The 26,156-nt window shown below is 40.3% G+C and overlaps 1 protein-coding gene across 1 annotated transcript in view; it reads left to right on the forward strand.

The window, feature by feature from the left end:
• The window catches only part of ZDHHC20 (zDHHC palmitoyltransferase 20), a 64,113-nt gene that overhangs the window by 27,428 nt on the left and 10,529 nt on the right, over nucleotides 1–26,156 (forward strand). The window contains exons 2-10 of the mRNA XM_075198845.1: nucleotides 1,092–1,118; nucleotides 1,732–1,826; nucleotides 3,996–4,116; nucleotides 13,464–13,533; nucleotides 13,649–13,681; nucleotides 13,779–13,899; nucleotides 19,511–19,643; nucleotides 22,139–22,265; nucleotides 25,198–25,287. Of these exons, the coding sequence (XP_075054946.1) occupies nucleotides 1,092–1,118; nucleotides 1,732–1,826; nucleotides 3,996–4,116; nucleotides 13,464–13,533; nucleotides 13,649–13,681; nucleotides 13,779–13,899; nucleotides 19,511–19,643; nucleotides 22,139–22,265; nucleotides 25,198–25,287 (817 nt within the window). The remainder of the gene's footprint in view (nucleotides 1–1,091; nucleotides 1,119–1,731; nucleotides 1,827–3,995; nucleotides 4,117–13,463; nucleotides 13,534–13,648; nucleotides 13,682–13,778; nucleotides 13,900–19,510; nucleotides 19,644–22,138; nucleotides 22,266–25,197; nucleotides 25,288–26,156) is intronic.

A 26,156-nucleotide genomic window follows, 5' to 3' on the forward strand; every position in this document is an offset into this window, starting at 1 on the left:
CCCCAGCTACCCGGCCAGATGTCACATATAATGCACACCGTCTCTCTGTGCTGCTCTATAGCCTACAATGGGCTGCAGCCTTCCAGCTGAGAGGGGAAGGTATCCCCACAGATATGCCGCATGAAGGGGTACTTTATTTGGAGGGGTGGGGGGTTATCCAACAATAAAAAATACCTTTATAAGCAACGTAGCACTCCTGTTGCTATACAAGTGTACTCCCTAAATTTGTTTTGTGTGCAGAATGGTTGATGGCCAAATGTGTTGCAGAACATTTAGTGAAAATACCTAGTGCATTTTCCCTTTTGAAAAAAGTGGATTTAAATGTGCCAGAGAGATTTTCAGTGTACGTAATGTAATTTGTGTCTAATGTAGCTAATGTCGTGCATGTCCCGTCATATGAGTAACCTGTAAAACAACATACAGAGGTCTCTGGCACAAATGGAATTTTCCACCTTAGGACAGCTTTAATTTTTTGATTTATATGTGCTAATTCCTTTAAATACCCCCATTTTATCTTTTGTTCTTGTTTCTATGCTTTTCAGCTATATCTTTAAATCAGCCAGGCAGAGCTGCCTATGTATATTCCCCTTGGTTACAACATAGAGCTGCTTTGCTCTGTGGATGGATTCTCTCTGTAGCGGACACTGATATATAGGCCTTATTGAAAAGCACAGACGCAAGGCAGAAATATAATGACAAATAATGGGTTCAAGAGTCTTTACAAATTAATGTTGTCTGAAAGAAAATACATTTTGAAAAAGTATTTTCCACAGACCTGATTATGTTAATGTATTGGTTTCTATATGCTGTTCCGCAACTTTTACTGACGTTTTCTGGCTTTTCAGTGTCCTCTATGTATCATCACAGTTGCTAATTGTGCCCGCACTCTGTCCCTAGAAGAACATTGATATATTTAATAAAACTTGCAGGGGGCATGTAGAAGTCATATTGCCTAAAAGTGTCATTCCCCTTTAACTTTTATTTCACATATATTTTAAGTTTATAAATGATTACTACTATTAATACCAGCTACAAAGTGTATTTATATTGTGTCGTCATTCTAAAGCCAGTTGTTTTTCCTTTTGTTACAGTTACAATAAAGTCTGACACTGAAAAAGGTACGTTTTTGAATAACTATTATCGTAGCCAGTATTTTTCGTTTGTATATATTTTAGCTGGTCTTTTTATTCAATTACAAGGATGCCTAAGGCAACATAATTCTGTGTACTGAGGAGAAGTAGCATGTGTTTCTGTCCTCCTATGGGAGATTTCCTAGGCATGATAAAATGACAAATCTGAAGCATTTGTAGTTCTGTTCATGTCCGTTAGTCTGTAATCGGGGCTGCAAAAATGTCTCAGTTCTTTGTATTTCTCCCAGATATAAAGCTGAACGGGTTTTATGAGCACTCGACTACTTGAACATCTTAATGGTCGATAATTGCACTGAGAATATTTACAAAGGACATTTGGTTGAAAAGTTTATTGCCCGAAGCTACAGAAATGTAGATGCCATAATATGCAAATGAAGCATATAATAAAGCTTAACTCGTATAGAGCACAGGCAGGCAAGCTGTGGAACTACAGTGCTGGCAGGGCATGCTGGAACTTGTAGTTCCACAACAGCTAGACATATCCAGGTTTTTTTTTAGGCCTTATGAGTATTTGAAAAAAAAGAATCAGAAATAATCTGTGACGAGTTGTGTTTTACTAACTCTTGTTTTACTATTCTAGTTATCTACTTGGTGTTTTTTCACCTGTTTTTTATAATGTTTGTGTGGTCCTATTGGAAGACAATATTTTCATGTCCAGCCAAACCATCCAAAGAGGTAAATCCCAGCAAAATGTATTCATTCATTATGTTTCAAGCTTTATTTATATAACGTCACCACAGTTCTCTGCTGTAATGGCCATTGATGTTGTGTGTGCTGCATGCAATCATATTACATGGTCTGTAGAAAACTATGCAGAGATAAAACATAACTTCATGCGTTACTTCATCTACATGAAGGGATCATGACATGTATTTGAGAGGCATTCTTACTAACGTTCATGTGCAGTTGACGTGTTTCTATAAATGGGTTCATTCTGTTTTGTTTTGTTTGTTTTTTAACATGCGTCTTTAACAAAATAGCAAGTTTTCCTCTTCTCTGCCAATCACTTCACTAGGAACTATAGTGATAACTCTGAGGCACATAGTGTCAGTGATGTCACTGGTTCATAACGAATGGATTGTCTGCAGTGTCTTCAATTGGTGTAGCTGACAAAATGGCCGCTGTCACTGCAAAAGTAATATAGGTACACTTTTACATGATTTATAAATGAGCTAAGACAGGTATTTTGTATATTCTCTTACCAGGTGAAAGAGAAACATATTTACATTCCTGTACCTTTCAGGAATACCATCTCATCAGCTTTAGAATCTCAAATAGGAATATAATAAACCTTAAAATATAATGAGCCTGATTCGTCATTGCACGTATCTGCCGATTTTGTGCGTATCATCCGCAAAATCACTCTGCGCATGCCCAGACTCTGCAGAAACCTCTGTGAACGCAGCCCAGTTCCGTGCACCTGCGAGCGCAAAGGGCTATTACTACAACCTACGATTTTGGGGAGTGAACTGGGCGGGGAAGAGGTTTTTTGCCGTAATCAATGTACAATAGGAGCGTGCCAAACTCAAATGCACTTAGCCACGTCTGAATGAAGCCCTACGTATGTCCGTTATTTATGTTGTATCTCTCGCACCAGCTATAGGGCTAGTCTAAGTCCTGATCAGTAGTGATGACAGTCTCGCATGCATGCTGTAACGTGTTTGCCATCACAAGCAACTGTAAAAATGCATTTTATGTTCAGTAGACCAGTGGATCTCAAACCTTCTCAGTTCAAAGCAACCTTAGGGTCTCCATCATTTTTTCCAAGGCACCCTAAGCCAAAATAATTACCAAGTAGTCCCTCGCCTTGCTTACTACGGGGCCTGTCTGCGGCACTCTCGTGGGATCGTCTCAGCACCCCAGGGAGCTGTAGCGCACAGTTTGGGAACCACTGCAGTAGTATTAACAGCATTCTAATAAATGTATTTCATGGGGAAGAAAAATAACAAAAAACACTTTTTTTTTTTTTTTTTTTTTTTTTTTTGCTGTTTTAACATTAATGCATTTAATATTATTATTTTTTTTTCCCTGTGCGTTCTTTTGTGAATTTCTAATCCTCATAGGTATTGGACGTGTCCTGCAGCTTATTGTGTAGTAGAGCACAGCAGACCTGCCCCTGATTTCAAAAGCTCACGCATCTCGAGATCCGTGCCTTGCTAAATGCGGCCTCACGCAAAGCCTAAATATCTGCGTATAATACTGAGTGCGGGTTGCGCTCAGAATACGTGCCTTAATGAATCAGCCCCAATGTGTTTAATATTTTGATTATTGTCAGAAGTTTAACATCTCCTGTAGGTGTGTTAGATTGTTGGCAAATGTGTCCGTTTATAAAGTGAAAGCTGCTAAAAGACCACAAATCCTAAATAAGTTGGTCCAAAATGAACAGGCAACAAATTATATTGCTTGTAAAATTAAGAGAGCTGGATAGATGCAGATTCGTCAGGTGAATAGTTTTCTATCACTAAATATGACTTTTATTCTGTATTTAAACTACTGTCTGACAGATTCCTGGGACTTGTAGTTCAGCAGAGCTACTGGAATTCTCTAATCCATGCCCCTTTCTGAGATGCAATATTTTGCTGTGATAACCAAGTCTGATTGTAATGTTCAGTGATGAAAATGTAATATTGGAGTAGTATATCTACTACAAGCAGACATGTGCCTACTGGCTGACTGGCTTCCTGTGTCAATAATCACATGTCATTCTGTGTATCACATGGTGGCCTCTATGAGCTGGTCTTGGTATATCACTGCTGATATTTAATCTGTGTGCATCACACAATACAATGTTTGCTTTCACCAGTCACCAATCTAACGTCATCCTGTGTCTGTGCTTTACTTCAGTTTTGTTTATCCAAGTCTGACAAGGAGTTGTATGAGAAGGAGGAGAGGCAGGAATACCAGCAGGAAATTCTCCACCGAGCGGCTAAAGACTTGCCCATCTATACCACAACAGCTACGAAAGGTGGGGCTTGCTGATCCCTAGAGGCTTTCCATATAAACACACAGCCGGTATAATGCTGATATCTGCCATTGGCTTGATCTCTCTGTGCGCTCTGAAAACGTCTGCAATGCCTGATAATGCGATTGAAATCAAATAGATCTTTATGGTGCATGTTGGTAAATTTAGCCGTTGGCTGATCACTATTGGCCTGCAGTTTTCACCACATTTGCATATGTGACCAAATTAAACACTCATCAGGGCTTCCTAAATACACTGCCAGGTTTAGCTGGAGGTTAAAACAGGAGCTGATGAAATACTTGAAATACAAGTTAACATTTAAATAGTGACATATAATTGAGCTTCTGGCTTTCACCAAAACAAACTTGGAATATTCAGTGTTTTTTCTTTGTGTTCTATATTAAAGGTACTCTGTACGCATAGTGACTGAAAATATGAACTAGTCCTTTGTGTAAGATATGGTCCAACAGTGACACAGCACCGCCGGGTACAGCGTGATTCTTGTGTCCAGATGGGCAAATAGATGGAGCCGTTTCTGTTTGAAAGTTACTTCCGTTTAGATCAGTTTAATATATCTGCGTAAGGGTGGTTGTTATTATTCATGCAAAACATATTCCCTACGGAGATGCCCCATAGATGCCCTTCCAGCCATTTGTTTCCCTACTGAGATACCAGGAAACATCAAACACCAATCACTGAAAACTCTTCTGTATGTTTGTCAATTCCTGGGGCAATGATAAACAGTGGAGACTGTAGATAAAAGCCCTTTGTAGCATAAATCTGAGAGGGGGGAGAACACCCTTTTGTCTCATGTACGATATAGCAGCTAGTTCCCAAGAGTGTTTGCAGAAATGAATGATACTTGTATCCTATGACATGCTCTGTACTGTACAATGCAGGTTGTCCTACATGGGCAGATGGATGGGATTTTCAGACGCAGACTGGGGAAACCTGACACGTCCTATTCCTGACACTTGTGTATGTGATGAGAACACTGTGTCTTACTGTGTTCCTGGTGATGAGCTCATTGCACTGATCCATACAATTGTTATATGTGAAGATCTGTGAATGAGATGAGGACTGAGCACTTGTGTATGTATTGTAATCATTAAATCCCTCACTCTACTGCCAGATCCAATAAAGTGGCCCCTGCTCATCGTTAAGTGCTATAAGTGTTTTTGTTAATGGACTCCTGAGCCCGGCTATATGCAAATTTATCTCTAAATGGCTGAGAGCATCGGCCCATTTGGCATGTAATTAATAAGCTGAAAAGACTGGGGCCATATCTGTGGTAGATTAACAAATCTACAATTGCACATACAGTGATCACACAGTGTATCTACAACTGCAGTTGATGACTTGTAAAGGCTTTAAGATAAATGGGATTGTTTAAAGCCTGCATTACTGCACTATAAGGTGGGTCTCACATTCCGTTATAAGCAGTTGGGTGATTAGAAGTAGAATGGGTGGTTCTAGATCACAATTAGAAGCTGTAGGGTGGTTCTAGATTCCCCATTAGAAGAAGTAGGGTGGTTCTAGATCCCCGTTAGAAGCAGTTGGGTTGGTTGTTCTAGATTCTCTGTATAACAATTGGGAGATACTGGTTCCTGAGCATTTAGAAGTCAGATATGTAAGTACAGATACTGAAAGAACTGTATAATACTATTATCTGTATAAATATTCAGAGGTCTATTCCCTGCACACAAATAATAATTTTACTGTATTTTCCATCTCATTGAAGATAACATCCCAACAAAGCTTGTCTCTAGACATTACTGTCACTGCAGCTGGGTAACAGAGCGAGTGGGATACAGGGCATTACATAAAGTGAGAGCAGTGTTTGTGTGTCACAGCTGCAGTGTGGAGGAGATCCAGCTTCTCTCTGATGTCTCAGAGCCCATAAACACACACAGCCATTTATAACACTTACATTCTCCAGAGAAGTAGCCACGCTTAACATGCAGCATTGTCTTTGCTGTAACAGAGATTTGTGGGAGTGTTGGATAGGGAGCTGTATTACATGATATGATGTGTAACATAATTCTAATTGTGCAGATAGTGTGATTGTGAATATTCATGTATAAAACTGAGAACCAAAATTCTACCTTAGATTTAATGAAATATGATAAATATTTGATTTATTTGTTTTTAACAACATACATTCCCAGTTTCCAGTCAGTTGGGTACACATGAGGCGGTCCTTGTTCTCTCCTTAAAACTTTTTTATTTACAATGGATAGTAATTGTAAAATGTGTGATACAACAGAAGTGGGTCGCCCTTTTATTTAGAGGGAGCACAATGGGTGGATTTTGTCTTTGGAAAACACCACCAACACGTTGTATCCATGACTTTCCTGTCATATAATGGAGCGTTTGACCCCACAATCGCACAAGTGGACAAGTCGCTGTCTCCCATGTGATCTGCACACCCATCTCCTGCTGCTGTGAGGATTACAATCTGATTGGCTACATGTTGTTATAACCCCGCCCACTTCAGAACAGAGAACATGCCTTGTGAGCAGGAAATAAAGATTAAATACGACAAGGAGCTCAGACCTTAGTCACATTCACCTTTAAAAGGCATCAAAGTGTATCTGTAATTTTTCATATGCACTCCTGGTCTTCTGTCTGTCGTTCCTGGCTCCTTACTGAGAACAGTGACCTACATTTATTACATAGTGTTACCAGGGCCGGATTAAGGGAATGGAGGCCCCTGGGCTAAGGGGCCCTCCATTCCCCGCGAGGCCCCCAATGTGAGCCGTCCGCCGCCCCCCACCCCCCGCGAGGACCCCCCCAAGCACTTACCTGTCAGTGCAGTCCTCCGTCCCGGCGCGCTGTAAGCTCCTTACTGAGGAGATCTCGCGAGAGTTCATGAACTCTCGCGAGATATCCTCAGTAAGCAGACTACAGCGCGCCAGGACGGAGGACTGCACTGACAGTACTCAGCAGCATCGATCGGGCCGGGGGCGCCCCCGCCCCCGACCGATCAATAATGCTGCTGAGGAGTTTGAAGGGCCCCCTGGATGCCCGAGGCCCCTGGGCTATAGCCCAGTTAGACCTCGGGTTAATCCGGCCCAGAGTGTTACACACTATGATATGAGTGAACTTATTATATGTTTTTGGTTAATGGCAAAAATTTGATAATTTCTTTTCTGTTTTTTGGTGGACATATCATCCAATATTAACTTTGTTTCTACTTGTGTGCTGGAGATTTCAGCTAACGTGTCATACGAGTTTGAGAAGATGGTAGCTTTGGCTCTCACATCGAACCTTCCTTTGCTATCAACAATTGTACTTGGCAGACAGCCACATCAACCTTTTTTTGTTTAATTTTTTACTCTGCAACAATGTTACTGCCCCTTTCAGAACCATTTGGGGGGGAATGAAATTCCCCCCGAAGTACCGCCGCGCTAAAGATATTACGGTAATATTAACCCGGCTTTCTGAGATGCGAGCAAAAGGCCGGTGTTAGAACTACCGTAATAACGGTAATTGCGAGCACTATTACCGTAATAACCGTAGTAATGCGCAATTGAATTCCCCCCATTAAACCTTTGTTCTGCAGGGTAGCAGATACCTTTTAGTGCCTGTGTTGGAAACTGAATAAATCTGCATATAAACGGATACGTGCTTTAGTGATGTTTTCCATGGACTATTCACTCAGTGTGCTTTTATCTATACAACCATGACATATAGGGGCATATTCAATTAGCTTTCGGATTCGCGGTAACGCGCGTTACCGCGAAAAGTGCGCGTTCTTGCGGGTATTACGGTACCGCATTAACACGGATTTTGGTTCGCAACCCTATGGGCTGCGAACGAAAATCCACGTTATTGCGGTACCGTGTATTACGTTTCGCGGCTGTTCCGGCGCGTTACCGCGAATCCAAAAGCTAATTGAATATGCCCCATAGGGCGTTGCAAAATATTAAGCGTCTCGTTATTATTTTAGAACGCAGCGGTGTCATTGACACTATTATCTGTTCTGTTTAGCACACTTTTCTTGCTTTTATTAGGTGTGAAAAACGCAGAAAAAGCTGTCCTTAAAAGAGCACCGGTCACGTGTGCAATCCTATTACAGCATTAATAAGAGAGCATTACCTGTCTCTTCCTGCCGTGGTTCCATGCTCTCCTCTTACAGACGGCAAGAACGTAGTTTTTGATGTTAGTGCTGAGTCTTTAGTATAGTAGTATATCATGGAATCAAAATGGTTTTATTTAGGAATTGTTACCACTGGTCAACACATAATTACAGCGCGGTCTAGTTTGGCGAGTCCTCTAAGAACTTTGTACCTCTGCATACTGCAATATGGGCCCATTGTCCTAGCAATATTGTTTGAGCATCATCTGTGTATTATGAAACTGGGAGACACACAGAATCAATCACTAACAAGCAATAAGTTTATTAAAATATAGTCATTATAGTCTTAGTTATCTTACTCTTCTTATGAAAAAAAAAATGGGAGTGTTTCAGCTGTTGGTGCACAAATTGTTATAATCATGGTTTCTGGGGTGGGTGGGACAAGGTTGAACATGGCTGAGCTCTATAGGAGTACTCCTACCTCTCACAAGCATGATGTCAACACTGTATTTTATTATCATTTTATATTATCCTCAGTCACTAGTACATATCTTCTTATTAAATCTATATTTGTGCAGCTGAAGCTATGGAAACTGGGAAGGTGCAAAAGAAGCAACCAGCACCATAAATAATCCAGGTCTGAGAATGAGGCTCTGGCTCTGTAATATCTATACACTGAGACAGGAAGACAGTCAGTGATGTATGACACACATCAGTCATCACTAACCCTCTCCTGCAAGAGATTTCACCTACTAAAATATATTTTAGCTGCTAAATCAGAGAGCAGTTAATGACTTATTTCTTCCGGAGCAAACGGCGGCCTTTACTACAACAATCTTTTCTCTTTATCAAAACCCTGAGTACCAACTCGTATCCAACGCTATATCTCCTCCCATCTCATATGACTTACAGTACTAAATGTCTCTTAGCTGCCTTATCTGCTTGATATGTGAGGTTGAACTTTCTGTGTTGCCACCGTCTATTAACACTAATGCACTTACAATATTCACCTGTGTTAGCAGTTCCACTATCACTATACTTTGTCTTTCACTCCTCATACTTGAGCCCTTGCAAAATCATGTCACCTCAAAAATATCCCCTACATCATCATCATCATCATCATCACCATTTATTTATATAGCGCCACTGATTCCGCAGCGCTGTACAGAGAACTCACTCACATCAGTCCCTGCCCCATTGGAGCTTACAGTCTAAATTCCCTAACACACTCATACAGACAGACAGACAGAGATAGTGAGAGAGACTAGGGGTCAATTTTGATAGCAGCCAATTAACCTACTGGTATGTTTTGGGAGTGTGGGAGGAAACCGGAGCACCTGCAGGAAACCCACGCAAACACGGGAAGAACATACAAACTCCACACAGATAAGGCCATGGTCGGGAATTGAACTCTTGACCACAGCGCTGTGAGGCAGAACCACTTAGCCACCGTGCTGGCCCTACATCCACTCTTGTCTCGCTAAAACTACTAGAACATGTACTTGTTGTTTTTTCCCATTGGAATTCATGTTATACAGTTGTCCTCACTAACTTTATCCAACATCAGAAGTTTGTGCCACTTACTACAGTGACTCCATGTGCCCTCAAAGATTCAGTTCATAATTCTCATTCTTCCTAGAATGCCTTCCATTACATTGCTGCATCTCCATACACATCTTTATTATTCTCTATATACCTTAACAAATTGTGCTGTATGAACTTCCTAGGTTCCATGACCATCATTCTCTTCATGGAAGCGCATCAAATTAGTATTAGTTCTCCGATCTAACTGGAAACCCCACCCTCTGTCACCTTCCCCCTTTCTGCACAATCTCTGCTCTGTTCACATCACTTAACGCTACATCAGCTCCTCAGTGTAATGTTTCTGTTCTTGAATGGAAAAATGGGAAATGGCTACGTACCCAGTTCAAATTTCTGAGCCATTAACAACCTCCATCTTTTCAAATATGTATGTGGATTATAGAACGTACAGAGCAGTCTGTTCAGTTTATCTCTCCCGTAGTATATCAACTGGCCTAGGCTGCGGCTCTCGTATGCAGGCCTGACTTTATCATTATCATCAACAATTTATATAGCGACAGAAAATTACGTAGCGTTTTACAGTTGGGGACAAACAGTAATAAACAATACTGGGTAAAACAGACAGAGAGGTAAGAGGACCCTGCCTGCAAGCTTACAATCTATATGTCAATGGGAGTCAGATACATGAGGTTAAATCTACACACTGCATATTTGTTCAGCCAGATTGCTAAGGATAAAAAGATATTTGTATGGTGTGTGATCCAGTCACATAGCAATGTTGGTCTGGGGTCAGAGGGTTATAGTCTTGTGTAAATTGTATAAAGGGTGGTAATAAAGTAGCCTAGTTAGGTTAAGAGGGTGGTTGAGGAATATTATAAGTTTGTCTGAATAGGGTGGGTTTTCAGAGAACGCAAGAAAGTTTCTAGGACAGAAGAAAGTCTTACTGTGCGAGGGAGGGAATTCCACAGAGTGGGTGGAGCTCGGAAAAAAGTTCTGTAACCGAGAATGGGAGGATGTAATGAGGGTGGATAAGAGACACAGATCTTGTACAGAACGGAGTTGTCGAGTTGGGAGATATTTTGAGACAAATGAGGAGACGTATGTTGATGCAGTTTTGTTGATGGCCTTATATGTTAGATGAATTTTATATTGGATTTGGTGAAAAACAGGCAACCAATGTAGAGACTGACAGAGTGGCTCAGCAGAGGGATAGCGATTTTCAAGGAAAATCAGTCTGACTGCTGCATGCAAAATAGATCGTAGGTGTTTGAGTCTGTTTAGGGGAAGACCAGTAAGTAGGGAATTGCAATAGTCAATGCGGGAGATGATGAGTGCATGAATTAACTTTATGTAAGATATATGCGTATTTTGGAAATGTTTTTTTAGATGTATGTAACATGATTTAGATATAGAGTCAATGTGGGGAACAAAGGATAGTTCTGAGCCAAGGATCACACCTAGGCATCGAGCTTGCGGGGTGAGATTTATGGTTATGTTGTCAACAGAAATAGAATGTCAGGTATCCTTCTGTTGGTAAGTGGGATACATTTGGGTAGCATCCGCATAGATGATTATGAAATTCAAAGGAGCTTACTAGTTTTCCAAGAGAAGTGGTGTTGATAGAGAATAGCAGAGGACCTAGGACTAAGTCTTGTGGTACTCCAGCTGATAAAGGAAGCGGAGCAGAGGTGGATTCAGAGAAACTAACACTGAAAGAGCGACTAGCTAGGCAGGATGAGAACCAGGATAGGACAGTGCCTTCAAGATCTAGGGATTGTAGCGTCTATGAGGAGAGAGTGGTCAACAGTGTCGAATGCAGCAGAGATCCTGGAGAATTAGAAGAGAGTAATGGCCTTTAGTTTTAGCAGTGATCAAATCATTGACAACCTTAGTCAGCACAGTCTCTGTGAAGTGTGGAGAGCGAAAGCCTGACTAAAGGGAATCCAGTATGTTGTTTGCTGTAAGAAAGTGTGTAAGGCGAGTGTAGGCAATTCTGTCTAAAAGCTTGGAGGGGCATGGGAGCTGGGAGATGGGAAAGTTTGGGTCAGAATTTTGTTTTTTTCAGAATAGGAACAATCGCTGCATGCTTGTATAATGACGGGTAGATACCAGTAGCGAGAGAGATTACAGATTTTAGTTAGAGGTGGAATGAGCACAGGAGTCAGGGATCTACTGCTTTGTGAAGGAATAGGATCAAGAGGACAGGAGGTAGGAAGATAAGAAGAGAGTAGAAACTTCCTCTTCCTCTTTATATGTGAGATCAAATGAAGAGAGGGTGTCCAGAGGTTGCTGGGAAGGAATTGAGCTCATTGCTTATCAAGAAAGATGATACCATTTCTAGCTGGATCTTATCAATCTTGTCCTTGAAATAGGAAGCAAGATCCTGGGCACTCATGATAGTCGGAGGGTTTGGGGTGGAAGGATTGAGAAGAGATTTAAATGTGTTAAACAGGCGTTTGGGGTTTGAAGCCTGAGCATAGATGAGAGATCGGTAATATATTTGTTATTTTCTCATTAGCAACTGACTGCCGCCAGGAGGGACACTCTAGTAAATGTGCTTCCTGCAGCTGTGCTGTGTGCAATGTGATTTTTTGAGACATGTCTCTGTTATTGGTCAGTTAGTGTAATGACTCCTCCCACAGATCTGTCACTACCTTGTGACAGTAATGAAGTCTCGGTGGATTATGTTCCTGCAATTCATGATGCCCACTTACCACCTTCCTGTGCTGGACTTGGTGTGTCACATGCCTCTCATTATGGGTGCACCACTATGACTGCTGAGCCCTGGAAACCCTCTCTAGCCATGTAGCTGCCCTTCACTAATGTATTCTCTATCCATAATGAGACTTGTGGGCACAAAAGCTCAGTGTAGTACTTGACCAACTTGTTTTTTTTTTTTGAGTTTTTTTTTGCTATGCATTCAGTCTTTTCTTTCCAAAGGCAACAGCTACCAACCCCTTGTCCAATCAGTTAGTCTGAAATCAAAACGCCATTTTGGAGTCTAAGACTGCTCATTGTGACAATTAAATGAATAACACCTATAAAAGGCAAAACTGTAGCAGAAATAAAGAAGTAATACCACTGTATAGTCATTGGTATCGCCTCATCTAGAATATTGTGCTGAATTCTGGAGGCCATATCTCGAAGAACATAAATACATTAGTGACTGTACAGAGAAGGACAACTAAAATGGTGCATGGGCTACAACACAAAACTTACCCGGAAAGACTACAAGAACTTAATATGTATAGTTTGCAGCAGAGAAGGGAAAGGGGGGACATGATAGAAACTTTCAAATATATCAAGGGTTTAAACGAGGTACAGGAGGGAAACATTCTACAAAGGAAGAGAAATATTAGAACACGAGGACATGTACTGACACTGGAGGGAAGTAGTTTCAGATGAAATCTGAGGAATAATTACTGTACTGAAAGGGTAGTGGATAAGTGGAATAGCCTCCCATCAGAGGTGGAAGCGGCTAATACAGTAGAGCAATTTAAACATGCTTGGGATAGACATAAGGACATCCTTACAAAGAACTAAGGATCAAATGGGGTTTGAGGTTACCATAGGTTCAAAATTGGACAGACTAGATGGGCCAAGTCGTTCTTATCTCCCGTCAATTTCTATGTTTTTATGTAACCTACCTATGGTAACCTTGTATAAACATTGTGTTTTGCTTGCTGTACAATTAGGTTTGATTAATCTTTGTTCTCTTTCAAAATAGCAATCAGATATTGTGAAAGATGTCAGCTGATTAAACCCGACCGGTGCCACCATTGTTCAGCATGTGATGTGTAAGTACACAGATTGTCTAACTATCTGCTGAATAACTATAAATATATATATATTCTTTACTACTGTTAGTTTGATCCCTTTGTGCATACTCATATTGGAATTACTGTCTCTTAGATGTGTATTGAAGATGGATCATCACTGCCCCTGGTATGTGTGCCTCAGAAGCTCCCAGCTTGTCTGATGTGCTTTATATTTGTTCTTTTTTTAATTAAAGAATTGAAGAACTGTCTTGTTTTAATTACAGGGTGAATAACTGTGTGGGATTTTCCAATTACAAATTCTTCCTGCTGTTCTTATTGTACTCTTTGATGTATTGCCTTTTCGTTTCTGCTACTGTTCTCCAATATTTCATAAGATTTTGGACGGTAAGATTTTCTTCTCTTTTCTACTATATGTATGTAGGTTGCATTGTTTTTAGAAGAGATGGAGATACATAGTCTATGTTGTGTTTCTGGTCCCATTCCTTAAATATATTATGCTACTAATCATATCCACAGGTAGATATGCAAATGTTTCTATACCTTGAAGGGATGTGAGATGTAATAAAGAAGTGGACGTTGCTCAATCAATTTATAGGCTACATTAGGTGCTTGAAAGGGGGGGGTTATCCTGAAAGGAACAAACGCACAGAGAGATCCCCCAGCACACTGCTACAGCCAGCACCAGATCTGCCATTTCTACTGTAGATAAAAATGCAAAAGTATTATTTGCACACATTTGCAAATGTATGTTAAAGCCATCCGCCACTCCAGGGCGCTTTTGCTGATAGGGTGGTCCTAACTCTAAACAATGAGAGTCCCATATATTTGGGCCATACATATGTGTTTTTAAATTGAGAGCTAACTTACGAAAGAGGTACCCCAGAAGCCTCCAAATAGCAATCCAATGTCAGCACTCCCCCTCAGCTACTGACACCAACATGCCTCTCAGACAAATAAAGAAGTGGAAGTTGCTCAATCAATTTATAGGCTACAGCAGGTGCTTGAAAGGGTGGGGTTATTCTGAAAGGAACAAACACACAGAGAGAGACTGCAATATCAGCAGTGTTATTAGACAATTGGCCTAACATCATTACCAGATTATTCAGCATGTTGGCCAATCCAGTTGGGAGATGACCGTTATCAGCCTGTGTGTGTTTTCATCCCACTATACTAACTGGTCTCCTTTCCAATAGACATAATCTGCATGCCCTCAGCAGCTGAATGTATTTACATGTGTAACACTTATTACTTTCCTTCTTAAAAACCCAACCTTGATACTAAAGTATACGTTATACCGGTTAGTATTCAGCTACATGTACAAGCATTGCCTGCCAGCCAACTTACTCAAATACTTATGGAACCAGCACATCCTTGATGCATGGAATGTAGGTCATGTGACTCGCTAAACGCCAAACACAGCATTTCTGGAATGAGCATCTAAACTGAGTGATGCATGTACCCAAAAGGAATTTTGGCAATCCCTCTGAAAGTATGAGACCAAAAGCATTCTGGTTTACAGATTACTTCAAATAGAAATATTCATTAGCAGATTCCACATTCTCCATTTCCAAGTAGGAAACCCAGTCTTAAGTTACCTCCACCCAAAATTAAACTAAAACAAAACGTGGTCCCTGTAATGGTCCATAGCTACCCTCCTCCATTCCTTACTGCTCCATGGAGGACGGGCATGCACAGTAATAGAAAAAAGGTTGCATGGTAAGCTTAAAGAAGAGTGTGACATTTATAGGGTAGAGTTATATAGGGTACTCTACGAAAATACTACTCACCATTAATGTTGTTTTCTCTGTTTAATTGCTCTAGAACGGTGAATGCAACATTTCTACAGAAGTCTTTCACAGTGATCAAGTGTTACCTGGTCTTTTGTTTACTCAGTTACCCTGGCCCATGCTATCTGGCTTATACACCACAGTTTAGGCTAATATTCAGTAATGCAGCTCCCAAGTGTGTTCAGCTCAGTGAAAAGTGAGAGTCTATTTCTACTCTGATAAACTACAGTAATAACCGTTACAGCGCCATCAATGAAACAGTAAAAACTGAGACTTGTGTGCCAATATTATCCACACGAATTAGAGAAAAATGATCCCCTCCTTTTGATATCGTGATGGATTCTTCTTGGTGCAAACTCGAAAGTGAGAAAACTAAATAGCTTCTTATGTGTAGAACATGTTTTAACACATAGACGAGGAGATCAGCTTTCTATACTGAATGGGAAATGTTTGTTTCCTAATAAAACGTCACCCAATGGAAACATCCCCATTATTAGTTCTGCTTTTACCAACATGAAGCTCCTATGGGCTTTTGTAGGCTAAGCCATGATGTCAGATGTCACTCCAGACCTCTACTTTGGACAGCTGCTACCTCTAGATTTATCTGGAAAATACATTAAATCTTAAGTTCTGCAACAATTTTTTTTTCTTTTGCACAAAGGAAAACTATAAAGATATATGTGTGTATATCTGCAATAACAGCATTGTCCTGCTGTGCTGCATTACATTGTAGCTTTCTATGTGCTGTGTTGGACATCGATGGGCAACCTCATACTACAAGGACAGCGTGTGTAGTAATCTTAGTAACAGGGCCACACATCGTCTTTGATTTCAGCAATGAGTAAAAATAAGACCGTTTCTCCAGGGACACTGGCCTGTAATAACACAGCAGGCGTTTTACTGTAACATAAACCGGGTCACAAGCTATAACAAGCAAATCAGACAATTTAGTTTGATGCCACACAAAGCCCCCCACTCACTGGATGTACCAGTGCCCCCCCCCCCCCCCCCCACTGCTAACCTAATAACATCCTGCCCAGAAATCCCTTAGCTTAATGATATAAGTGGGAATCATCAGTTTCTTTTCGCAGAGAGGAGAAGGAGGTGGTGCAGACTGTCCACCCTCATTTGGGCTCTGATTTGCTGCGGACTCTTTGTGGCCTCCCCGAAGGTGGTCACATGAGAGGTCGGCTACTCTGGGTAAAGAGATGACATTTTACTCTCTGCTTTCGGACCCTCTGTACTTTATTCAGTAAGAGCTGGGGCCACGGGTGAAGCTTGGCCATGCAGAATAAGAGCGGGAGCCAGCGGGGTATATAACAGATAAAAGGACTGATGGAGCGAAAGCAGATGAGAGGGCCAAAGGTGAAGGCTTGGCGGGCCCACTGTTGCCTATCACTGCTGGAGGATACACCCTGCAGCATGAGTTAATCATAATATATCCCTCTACTGTGTAAACACTGTTAACAACTCAATTTGACAGACGAAACAAAGTAAGTGATAAGGGCAGCATTATAAACAAGGCTACATGCCTCTAAGGGCATATTTTAACAACAACAAAAATACTGGATTTCCCTTAGAATTTGGGGACACTTATCAACTATCTAGCGTGCTATGACCTTTAAAATGAATACACACATTGGAGGCTGCCATTTTGTGAGCTTAATCAATAGTCATGACAATGCAACTAATCAAGTCACTGTGAACCAATGACCAGTGCGGCACAAAATGGCTACCTCCGCTTGTTCTATATGACAGGTGCTCTTTACATATCTGACCTTATTATATTTTTATTGCAATTTGTCTAATGAACGGGAGAGCCTTATCATACATGCAGATTTTTTTTGGCCTGCTTGGTTGCCATTCAGTAATTTGGCATGACTGTGTCATGTGTGGTCCCAAAAATCATTCTGTAGGTGCAAAAACGCACATGAGCAAACAAATCGGAAATATCTGGTTAGCCAGTAATACTCAACAGTGTGGAGTCGTCAAAGGACCAGGAAATTTTGGCTATTAATACAAATAGAAAAGGGTTGTTCAAGCCAAGAACTTAGATGAGCACGTATTTGGCTGTCTCAAGTCTAGTAGTGTACCATGTAACAGACAGAGTGTTATATGTAAACATCAGCCTGTACATCATCCTGTGTTCATGTCCTCTCCATACTGTCATCTGCCGATCAAACCATTCAAATGTCTAATGAATTGTCTTTGTTTGCGTAAAGCTTTGCCGCAGCAAATCTGAAGAGACTTGTCCCCAGGTAAAATAAACCAGCCAGTGATTCATTAATGTTCATCCAAACATCCTATCTTTATTACGGATAATTCTTCCACACCAGTCCATGCTGATCTGCAGGCGTAATAGCAATTGTTCAGCATGAACCCCACAGAAAACACCATCTTTAGCAGAATTTTTTTTTAACGCACTACTCAAGCACCCGGATCCGGCTATGAGAATTTTCTTAATTCGTTTCATCTGTGAGAGCCAGAGATTATTCCAAGCGTATCTGAGCAGTCCACTAAACATGACCTGTTATTGGGGTTGCTTGAGGAGAGAGTTAAAAAACTAATTGGTAGCAATGTGGTTTATTTAGCAAATTATTTGTTTGTGTACGTAGGTAGTTGCTACTGTAGATTGCATGTATAAACCATTGGTAAACATTGTGCCTATACCCCCAGATTACCTCTTGTGACTACAGTTCAAAACCAGTTTTACCATTTTTTATTTGTTGGTGCATTAAGTGGCACAGAACTTGCAGATTCCATACAAAAAATGTTACAAGAAATATATGTATGTGTGTACATAATACACACAACCCTATCCTAAATGCAATTAAACAATGTAAAAAAATGTTTAAATCCTAAGTCACCATAATTACAGGTGGCCTACTATTTGGCTGTAAGATTGGGTTGTTTAGTCCAAGAGTGTAAGCTACATGGGCGATGAATTTACTGCTGATGACCAAGTAGTCATTTAAAGGTGCAGAACTCTGGTACCAAATGTTTCACATACAGACACATTATCCATTTTGTATCTCCAGGATAACAAAACAACACTAGAGGTATATTATGTTTATTTGTAAAGTGGGTATATCATTACACCATAACACCAAATGATGTCTTTTTAAAACATTTAAATAAGAATTTGTCTAGCTGATTATGTCTGATCAACCGAAAGTCACATTTATAATTACCTCTTAATTTCTCTAGCTAAAGCTGTAGCGGAGACATTTGTAGTAAAGTGGAGGCAGCCACTTTCTGCGTTGAACCAATATTCAATCAGTTGACTTTGTGCCCCAGTGTCAGTGTTGTGAGTTTTTAGGCTGTTATTGTATAGAATTAGAGTGTAAGCTCTCTGGAGCAGGGAGGGACCTCCCCTCCTGTTGTCCAAATCCTTTTTTTTTTTTTTTTTTTTAAATCCATTGTGTTATTTAGCCAAAGCAATAACTGCCAACAAACAAGCTTCACATATTATAAACTATAATGCTGTAAGAGAATACACTAGTCTCAGGTGCATCGTCCAGAATTAACTATCAATATCCACGTATTGTATTGTTCTATACTATAATTCCCTGTATTGTCTCCTGTAAAGCGCTATATAAACACATCAGGGATATTGATTCACCACACAAATGGCGGCTTAGGTGACTGGTACACTTTAATACTAATATCATATGTTACGACTGGAAGATTATATATCCACCCCTGTTTTCTTCCTTTGTCCTATGATTTAAGAATAAAAACTGCAAACTGATGTCTGACTTTTTTATTTAACTTTTGGTGACATTTTAGTGCAGAATTCTTAATTGTTTGTTACACACACCGAGAATACCAATAAAGTTTTTCCACAGATCACTTCCGAAAAGGAGGCGGAGCCAATAGCATCCAGTCATTCTGTAATGGTTCTAGTACGATGTGCACAACGGCTGGTTGTTATGGGTTACAGTTACCTGTGGAGCAGTTTTCAGAATATAATAACCCCGACTGGCAATGCTTTAAAGAAAGTAGATTAAGGAATACATTTTGTGTACTTTGAGACTGCCCTTTAAAATGTTAAATATTAGAATGTGTTCTTTAATATATATATATAATATATATATATATTTATACATTTTCTATGTTTTCATTAGCCCACTAAGTTCTTTAATATCACACAGTTTCTTTATTTTATTTCTTTTTTACCCCCCCCCCCCCCCTCCCTTCTTTTGCAGAATGAGCTACCGGACACTCGAGCAAAATTCCACGTTCTCTTCCTGTTCTTTGTGTCAGCCATGTTCTTTATCAGTATATTGTCGCTCTTCAGCTACCACTGCTGGCTCGTAGGGAAGAACAGGTCCACAATAGGTAATGACATTCATGAAACATCCATTTTAATGATACCAAAGATTTTATTGGGACAGCTAAAAGGTATCATGTGTTTTTGACTCTTGGTAAAACTTACCCTCCCTTAATTATAAAATAATGGATAGATGGTTAAAATAAAGACATGTTTTCGATTGATATTTTTTTCTCTCTGCAGTAGGGGACACAGAGATGGTCATGGTTTGTAAACCTCAAGTTTAAGAACTATTCCTGCCATTGCCATAGTTTGTCCGATATTCAGGAAGCAGGGATAAAAATTAGGGGAACTAAATCTATAGCCCTAGTTATGAACAGTTGTGCAGCAAATTCTGTACTCTGGAGGGTGGTTTCCTTCAACCGTTTTTGGATTAGAAAGGCCTCAACAGGTTTCTACCTTCACATTGCTTCAAGGTGGAAACTCTCAGATCCAGTCATCCAGTTTATGGGAGCAGGAGAATTGTTAGCATACTTAGATTTCAAGGGTTCTTATTTCTACAAACATCACCATTTTGCTTTCAAGTGGCTTATTTATATTCCCATACTATACCCTTTGCTACGTCCTCGCCATCTCTGGTCTTTACCAATGTCATGTTTTCCCTGGCACAGCTATTGCAGCTCCAGGGAGCCAGGATTATCCCTTATTTGTGTGACAGCTTGTTGAATGCCCAGACTCTTGAGAGTTACCAGATAGCCATTTCCAGTTAATCACTCAGCTTTTAGAAAGTCATGGATGGATCAACCAAGACAAATTATTGCTTGTTTTCCTTGGTCTGCATTATCACAAGGGAGGACAATAATTATGTACTTCAGAACCTCATTCTTCCTCTCTCGATATCACCTCCAAGGGACTTGATCTCTCCTGCAGTCTATGCTTCCCATTAATAACTGAGGGTGATATATCTGTCCCTGAGCAGGTGAACTTCACTTGTCCGATGGTAGGTTCTTCTGGACAATACCGTATTGTGACATATTGCAGCTACCAAGGAGGAACCCAACGTATGGAAGAGACTGTTCTGATCATGGAATTGACAGAGATGAATGTTCCGGCTCTAGCAGCCATTTCTGTCAGAGGAGAATGTTTTTATACTTCAGAACCTCATTCTCACTCTTTGGTTTCATCCCTCTGGTCTTGGTGAGGTTACTGTATGTGAGTGGTGGGAACAGTGCCATTTGATCAGTTTCACATCAGACCTCCTGCAGAATGCTTTTCTGTGAGGACAAGACAGGTGGCTTCTCTATCTTTCCTGGTCAGTTTGCCTGTTGCCCCAGATCCTTCAATTGATTCATTGGTGAATGTTAATGGTTCACTAAAGGACTGGAAAGCCTTTTTGCATGCTGAAGTGGAAAGTTGTGATTGTAGGGAGCAGCCTATTTACATCATCGCCCTCAGGGGACTTAATCTGTGCTGGAGTAGAAGTTTCACATTGGTGACTGAGGGTTCTATATCTGGATATGAGCAGGTAAACTCCACTTGTTTGAGGACTGGAGGTCAGACAAGGAGGTTTTAATTGGACAGTTATGGTGGCGATTTGCCACAGTAACAAAAACACCCAAAATAATCCAAGTCGTGGAAGAGATTGTTCTGATCATGGAACGGGCAATGGAATGTTCCAGCTTTATTGTCCATTTTCCTTTCAAGGGTGGAGAATTGGGAAGCAGGTTTCCTTAGGCACTAAAAACTTGAATCAGCTGAGTGGGCTTAATACAGAAGTTGTTCAACAACTTGTGCAGTTCTGGAGAGTTGGCGTCACTGGACAACAAGGCAGCAACTGGTCTGTTGCCAATACTCTTTGAAAATGTTTATATAGTTAGGTTGACTGCCTCTGTAAGATGCTCATTGGGGTAGTACTGCAAATGGTGGTTGTCTTTAGAATATTCCATTGATCATTTTTTACGTCCCATTAAATCTTTCTGTAATGCTTGTAGGGGAACACAGACATTACCTCCATGAGTGCTTCCTTCCCATTGGTATAGCAGGCTCTTCATTTTTCTCTGTACAGCCTTGGCTATTGAAAAACCGGGGAGGAGCTTGGACTACTGAAGGTTATAGAAATATGAAAGTGTGCCTTCTATTATAGGTGCCTATCTCCTAGAGAGAGGTCAAACCATAAGTGTATGGCTCTTATAGGTATCGGAGAAAGAGATTTAACAGTGTGAAAATTCCTTTTTGTTTTTACTCAGTAATTTTTGTTTATTTTTTTTTTCTGTAGTAAATAAAGGTCATCTCATTTTATAGCATCTTACAGTCCACTTTAGCTAATCTCTCTCTTTAAATAGAAAATAAACTGGGCATGAAGCCCCATTAATTCAGGAGGCTATGCTTTAATGCTTATGGTCATTTAAGTCATCTTAGACCGAATTGATCACAAATCACAGAGACTCTGGGTGTACATGTACTGAGCTGTTTCTTTACATTTTGGTTGGTATGGATTACAGTACCTTTTCTGGTGCACCAGTTTTCGAAACTTATATTTATTTCTATGTTGCTCTCTATGTAGAAGCTTTCCGTGCTCCCTCTTTTCGGACTGGTCCAGAAAGAGATGGGTTTTCTCTTGGCTTCAAAAAGAATTTCCGAGAAGTATTTGGGGATGAAAAGAAGTATTGGCTACTACCTATGTTTACAAGGTAAATGTATAATAAGCATGTAAAACATATAATAAGCATCACAGGGCAAAAATATATACTTAATATATATATAAAATGAAAGCACATATCGGAGACAAATATGACTCTTACAATTATTCTTTTATTTTTGTATTAACGCTGTTCCAGATCCTAAGTTCTTATACCCTCCAGATCAAAAATGACCATTGCATTTTTAGCAAAACTTGTGTGCAAATCAGTCTATGTCCTCTTCCCAGAGACTGCTGATTACCTCACTCCCCCTTCTAGGGCTGTAACTATAGGCATGCACAGGAGAGCTGTCACAAGTCCCAGTTCTCAGTTGCTTCTTCTTTTCTCATTAAGTTAGTTACAGGTGGTTCGTAGCTATGACTGCATGTAACACATACATATATAATTTAAACATTAACACTTATATTTTATGTTTGTGGCTATCATTGTTGATCCAGATTTTGAGGTGCATATCATGTTTAGATATAATGCCTTATAATAAAGAGGAGGGAGGAACTTACCTGGGCCCTCACCCTGGGAGGCTCCCAGCAGTGATTATAATAGGGGCAGAAAGGACAACTGCCTGGGGCCCAGAGCAGTAGGGGGTTCTCAGTTCCAGCCCTGGCTGCTCTTTACAGAGCCGTTTCAAACAAAACCGGTTCAGCTTCTGGCTTCCTATTGGTCTGTGTGGTCAACCCTGCCTACAACCAGCTGTACACGACTGGTCAGTGCGCACAGTGGAAGATATTAGCTAAAAGTGGTGTAACAGCTGCTAATATATAATAAAGGAGTGTGAAATTAGCTAAATATTTTATACAAATCACTAAGCTCATTTTTTAAAGACAATGTTTGATGTTTTCTCAAAATGTAGGGTAATTATTTATTCTTCAGGAAAGTTGGTAGTTTTCTAGACTAAGGGGCAGATTCCATTCCCCACGTTGTCGCGGCTTGCGCACTATTGCCGTTACTACGGTAATTTCTTTGCCTATTTTTATTTGCATTTCTGTGAGCCGCGAGCAAAGATCCGCATTGAAATTACCGCAGTAGCGGGAATTGAATCTATCCCTAAATGTTATAGTTGAAAATGTCAGTTTACAGTATTTCCCAAATGCTTTTGCCCCAATTTATCTTTCTTTTTTCTTTTTTTGTTTTAATGTAGTATTGGGCAAATTATTTAAGGCATGTCCAGTCTGCTAATTGGCTTTCAACATGGTTTTTATCTTGCTGAATTGAAAATAAATGGTCGATCTTGTATTAGGTAGAATATGAAGTTAATTTTTAAACATGATTTTATTATATTAGTGTGTTACTCTACTTCTATAGAATGCACCTCTGGTTGCTTCTTGTATTTGAAAAACACAACTAAGAACTTAAGTAGGCTGTATAGAATAGTAGAGAACCACAAGAAAAAACTTGGGGTGGTCCCCAGGCGCCTGTAGTATTCCAACAAAACAAAGGAATATATATAGGTGTTTATTGGTCAATAGCCTGACCGCAGGGATGAAGTAGAGATGTGTATTACATCTTTCAATGCTGCGATGGCGCTAAAAATTAAAATGACAGGCACGCAGCAATCTTGCTGGCATGTGGATAATAAGTATAAACACTGAATGTAAACACAGTCTATTCAATAAACCTTGTTGGCAGAAATAGTAATAAAATCCAATCCAGTGTTGCAGTCACCATATAAACAAGGCCCCAAATAATTGTGGGTGATAGGATCGCATAAAATCCATAAAGTTCCTGTGCTGAATTGCACAATATACAGTCACAATAGGTCAACAAGAGTCAATAAATGTTCCTAGAAGGGTAGCAGCTCCTTTACATCATAGGAGGGGAATAGGGAAGGTAAACTCACCCCACTCCTGGAAAGTCCGCTTCACAGATGTCTGTTTGGGGAGGCCGCTGTGCGAGTCCTGGTCCACGCTGCTTGGCATCCAGCTGCCGAGTGAAAGTTAGTAGTTCGCGCATGCGGTGGTGTGTGTCCGGTCTGTGTCAGCGTGCAGCCGGCTTGACAGTGTACAGTGCAGATGCAGATGAATGTTGGCAAATCCGTTTGGGATCGATACCCTACGCGTTTCACCCAGTGATGGGCTTCCTCAGGGATGTATGGAGGGCAAAGGCCACTTTGCCTCCTTTTATAGTTGTCTAAAACGGATTTGACCAATGAAAAGCCATTTTTGACCAGATGTGCCAATTGAGGCTATGTGGGTTATAGCAAGTTTACACTGATTCTGTACCAGTAAACATTGTGTGTGTATATGTATGTGTGTGTATGTGTGTATATATATATATATATATATATATATATATATGTATGTATATGTATGTATGTATGTATGTATATGTATGTGTGTGTATATATATATATATATTCCTTTGTTTTGTTGTGTTGGAATACTACAGGCGCCTGGGGACCACCCCAAGTTTTTTCTTGTGGTTCTCTACTATCCAACTAGGGGGAGGGGTCTCCCCCTTTTACATTGTCCCCGTGATCGGCAGCCACCTCCTACTTTCACTGTGTTTTGCGCAGATATTATCCCATTTACTATCTTAGGCTGTATAGAATCACTAAGAATAGTGATGCACAACCTTTCTATTTTCTAGCTGGGAACCTAAATGTTGTTGTGCCGATGTTCTTGGATCCCTTGTCTCGGTGTGCCATGGCTCTGGGACCCCTTGTTTTGGTGTGCCACTGTTCTGGAACCCCATGACCCTCAGTGTGCCATGGTACTGGGACCCCCATGGCCCTCGGTGCGCCATAGTATTGGGACCCCATGGCCCTCGGTGCGCCATGGTTCTCCTTGCACCAAACTGCCTTTCTACAAGTGACCATGTCGGTTGCCGCGAGGAGAGTGTATCACTGGACATCACTACTGCAATTATTGCTAAAAATATCTTAAAAATATCTTATACCTTTTATCTGCTCTGTCTATTCTTACAGCCTGGGCGACGGATGTTCTTTCCCAACCCGCCTTGTGATTGGCGATCCAGAGCAAAATGTTGCTGCAATACAGAGTGATTCTGCCAAACAGTATGTATCTCAGAGGGTGTATAAATCTAATTTTCTTGCGCATATTACTCCAAAGGGAATAATCTATAAAATATTGCTAGAATAGATGGTTGTGTGTGTGTGTGTGTGTGTATATATATATATATATATATATATATATATATATATATATATATATATATATATATATATATATATATATATATATATACATATATATATATACATATATATATATATATATATATATATATATATATATACATATATATATATATAAAACAGCAGTGCCTGTATGACTGTTTTATAGCATTACCGCTGGTGTGACTATCCACCAGTAGAGGTGCTCATAGTATACCTGCAATGCCTATATCGTTATTATATACCAGCATAGGTACCCTTAATATATTAGCAATGCCTATATCTTTATATACAGGCAGAGATGCTCATATTATTTAGCCATGTGGACATTGTTGGTATACTCCTAATACACTAGCAATGCATATATGGCTATATATTGGCAGGGGTGTCCATTGCTATAAGCAGGGCAGAGTCTCCTTATTACACCTTGCACAAGGCACCTGGTGCCACAGAGGAAGCTTGCTGGGAGGTGTGGCTGACCCTGTAACCTGAGAAGGAGGAGGAGCAAGTTGAGTCTTCATGTGCAAAGCAAGTCATAGTTCATGTCAGTGTTAGTGATGTCCCTCTCTCCACAGTATCCCTTCATCAACTTAAGGGGGCGTCAGTTGTAACCACTGGCCAATAAATTGCAAAATAAAGCATGTAAGACCCCACTTAAAGAAAATAAAAAAAAATATTCTGACTATAATTTCCACCAAAGTCCTATCTACAGATGGTCATTTTTCACATTTCAAAACTGAAAATCTTTG

Source organism: Mixophyes fleayi, chromosome 2 (assembly GCF_038048845.1).
Source record: "Mixophyes fleayi isolate aMixFle1 chromosome 2, aMixFle1.hap1, whole genome shotgun sequence".
NCBI lineage: Eukaryota > Metazoa > Chordata > Amphibia > Anura > Limnodynastidae > Mixophyes > Mixophyes fleayi.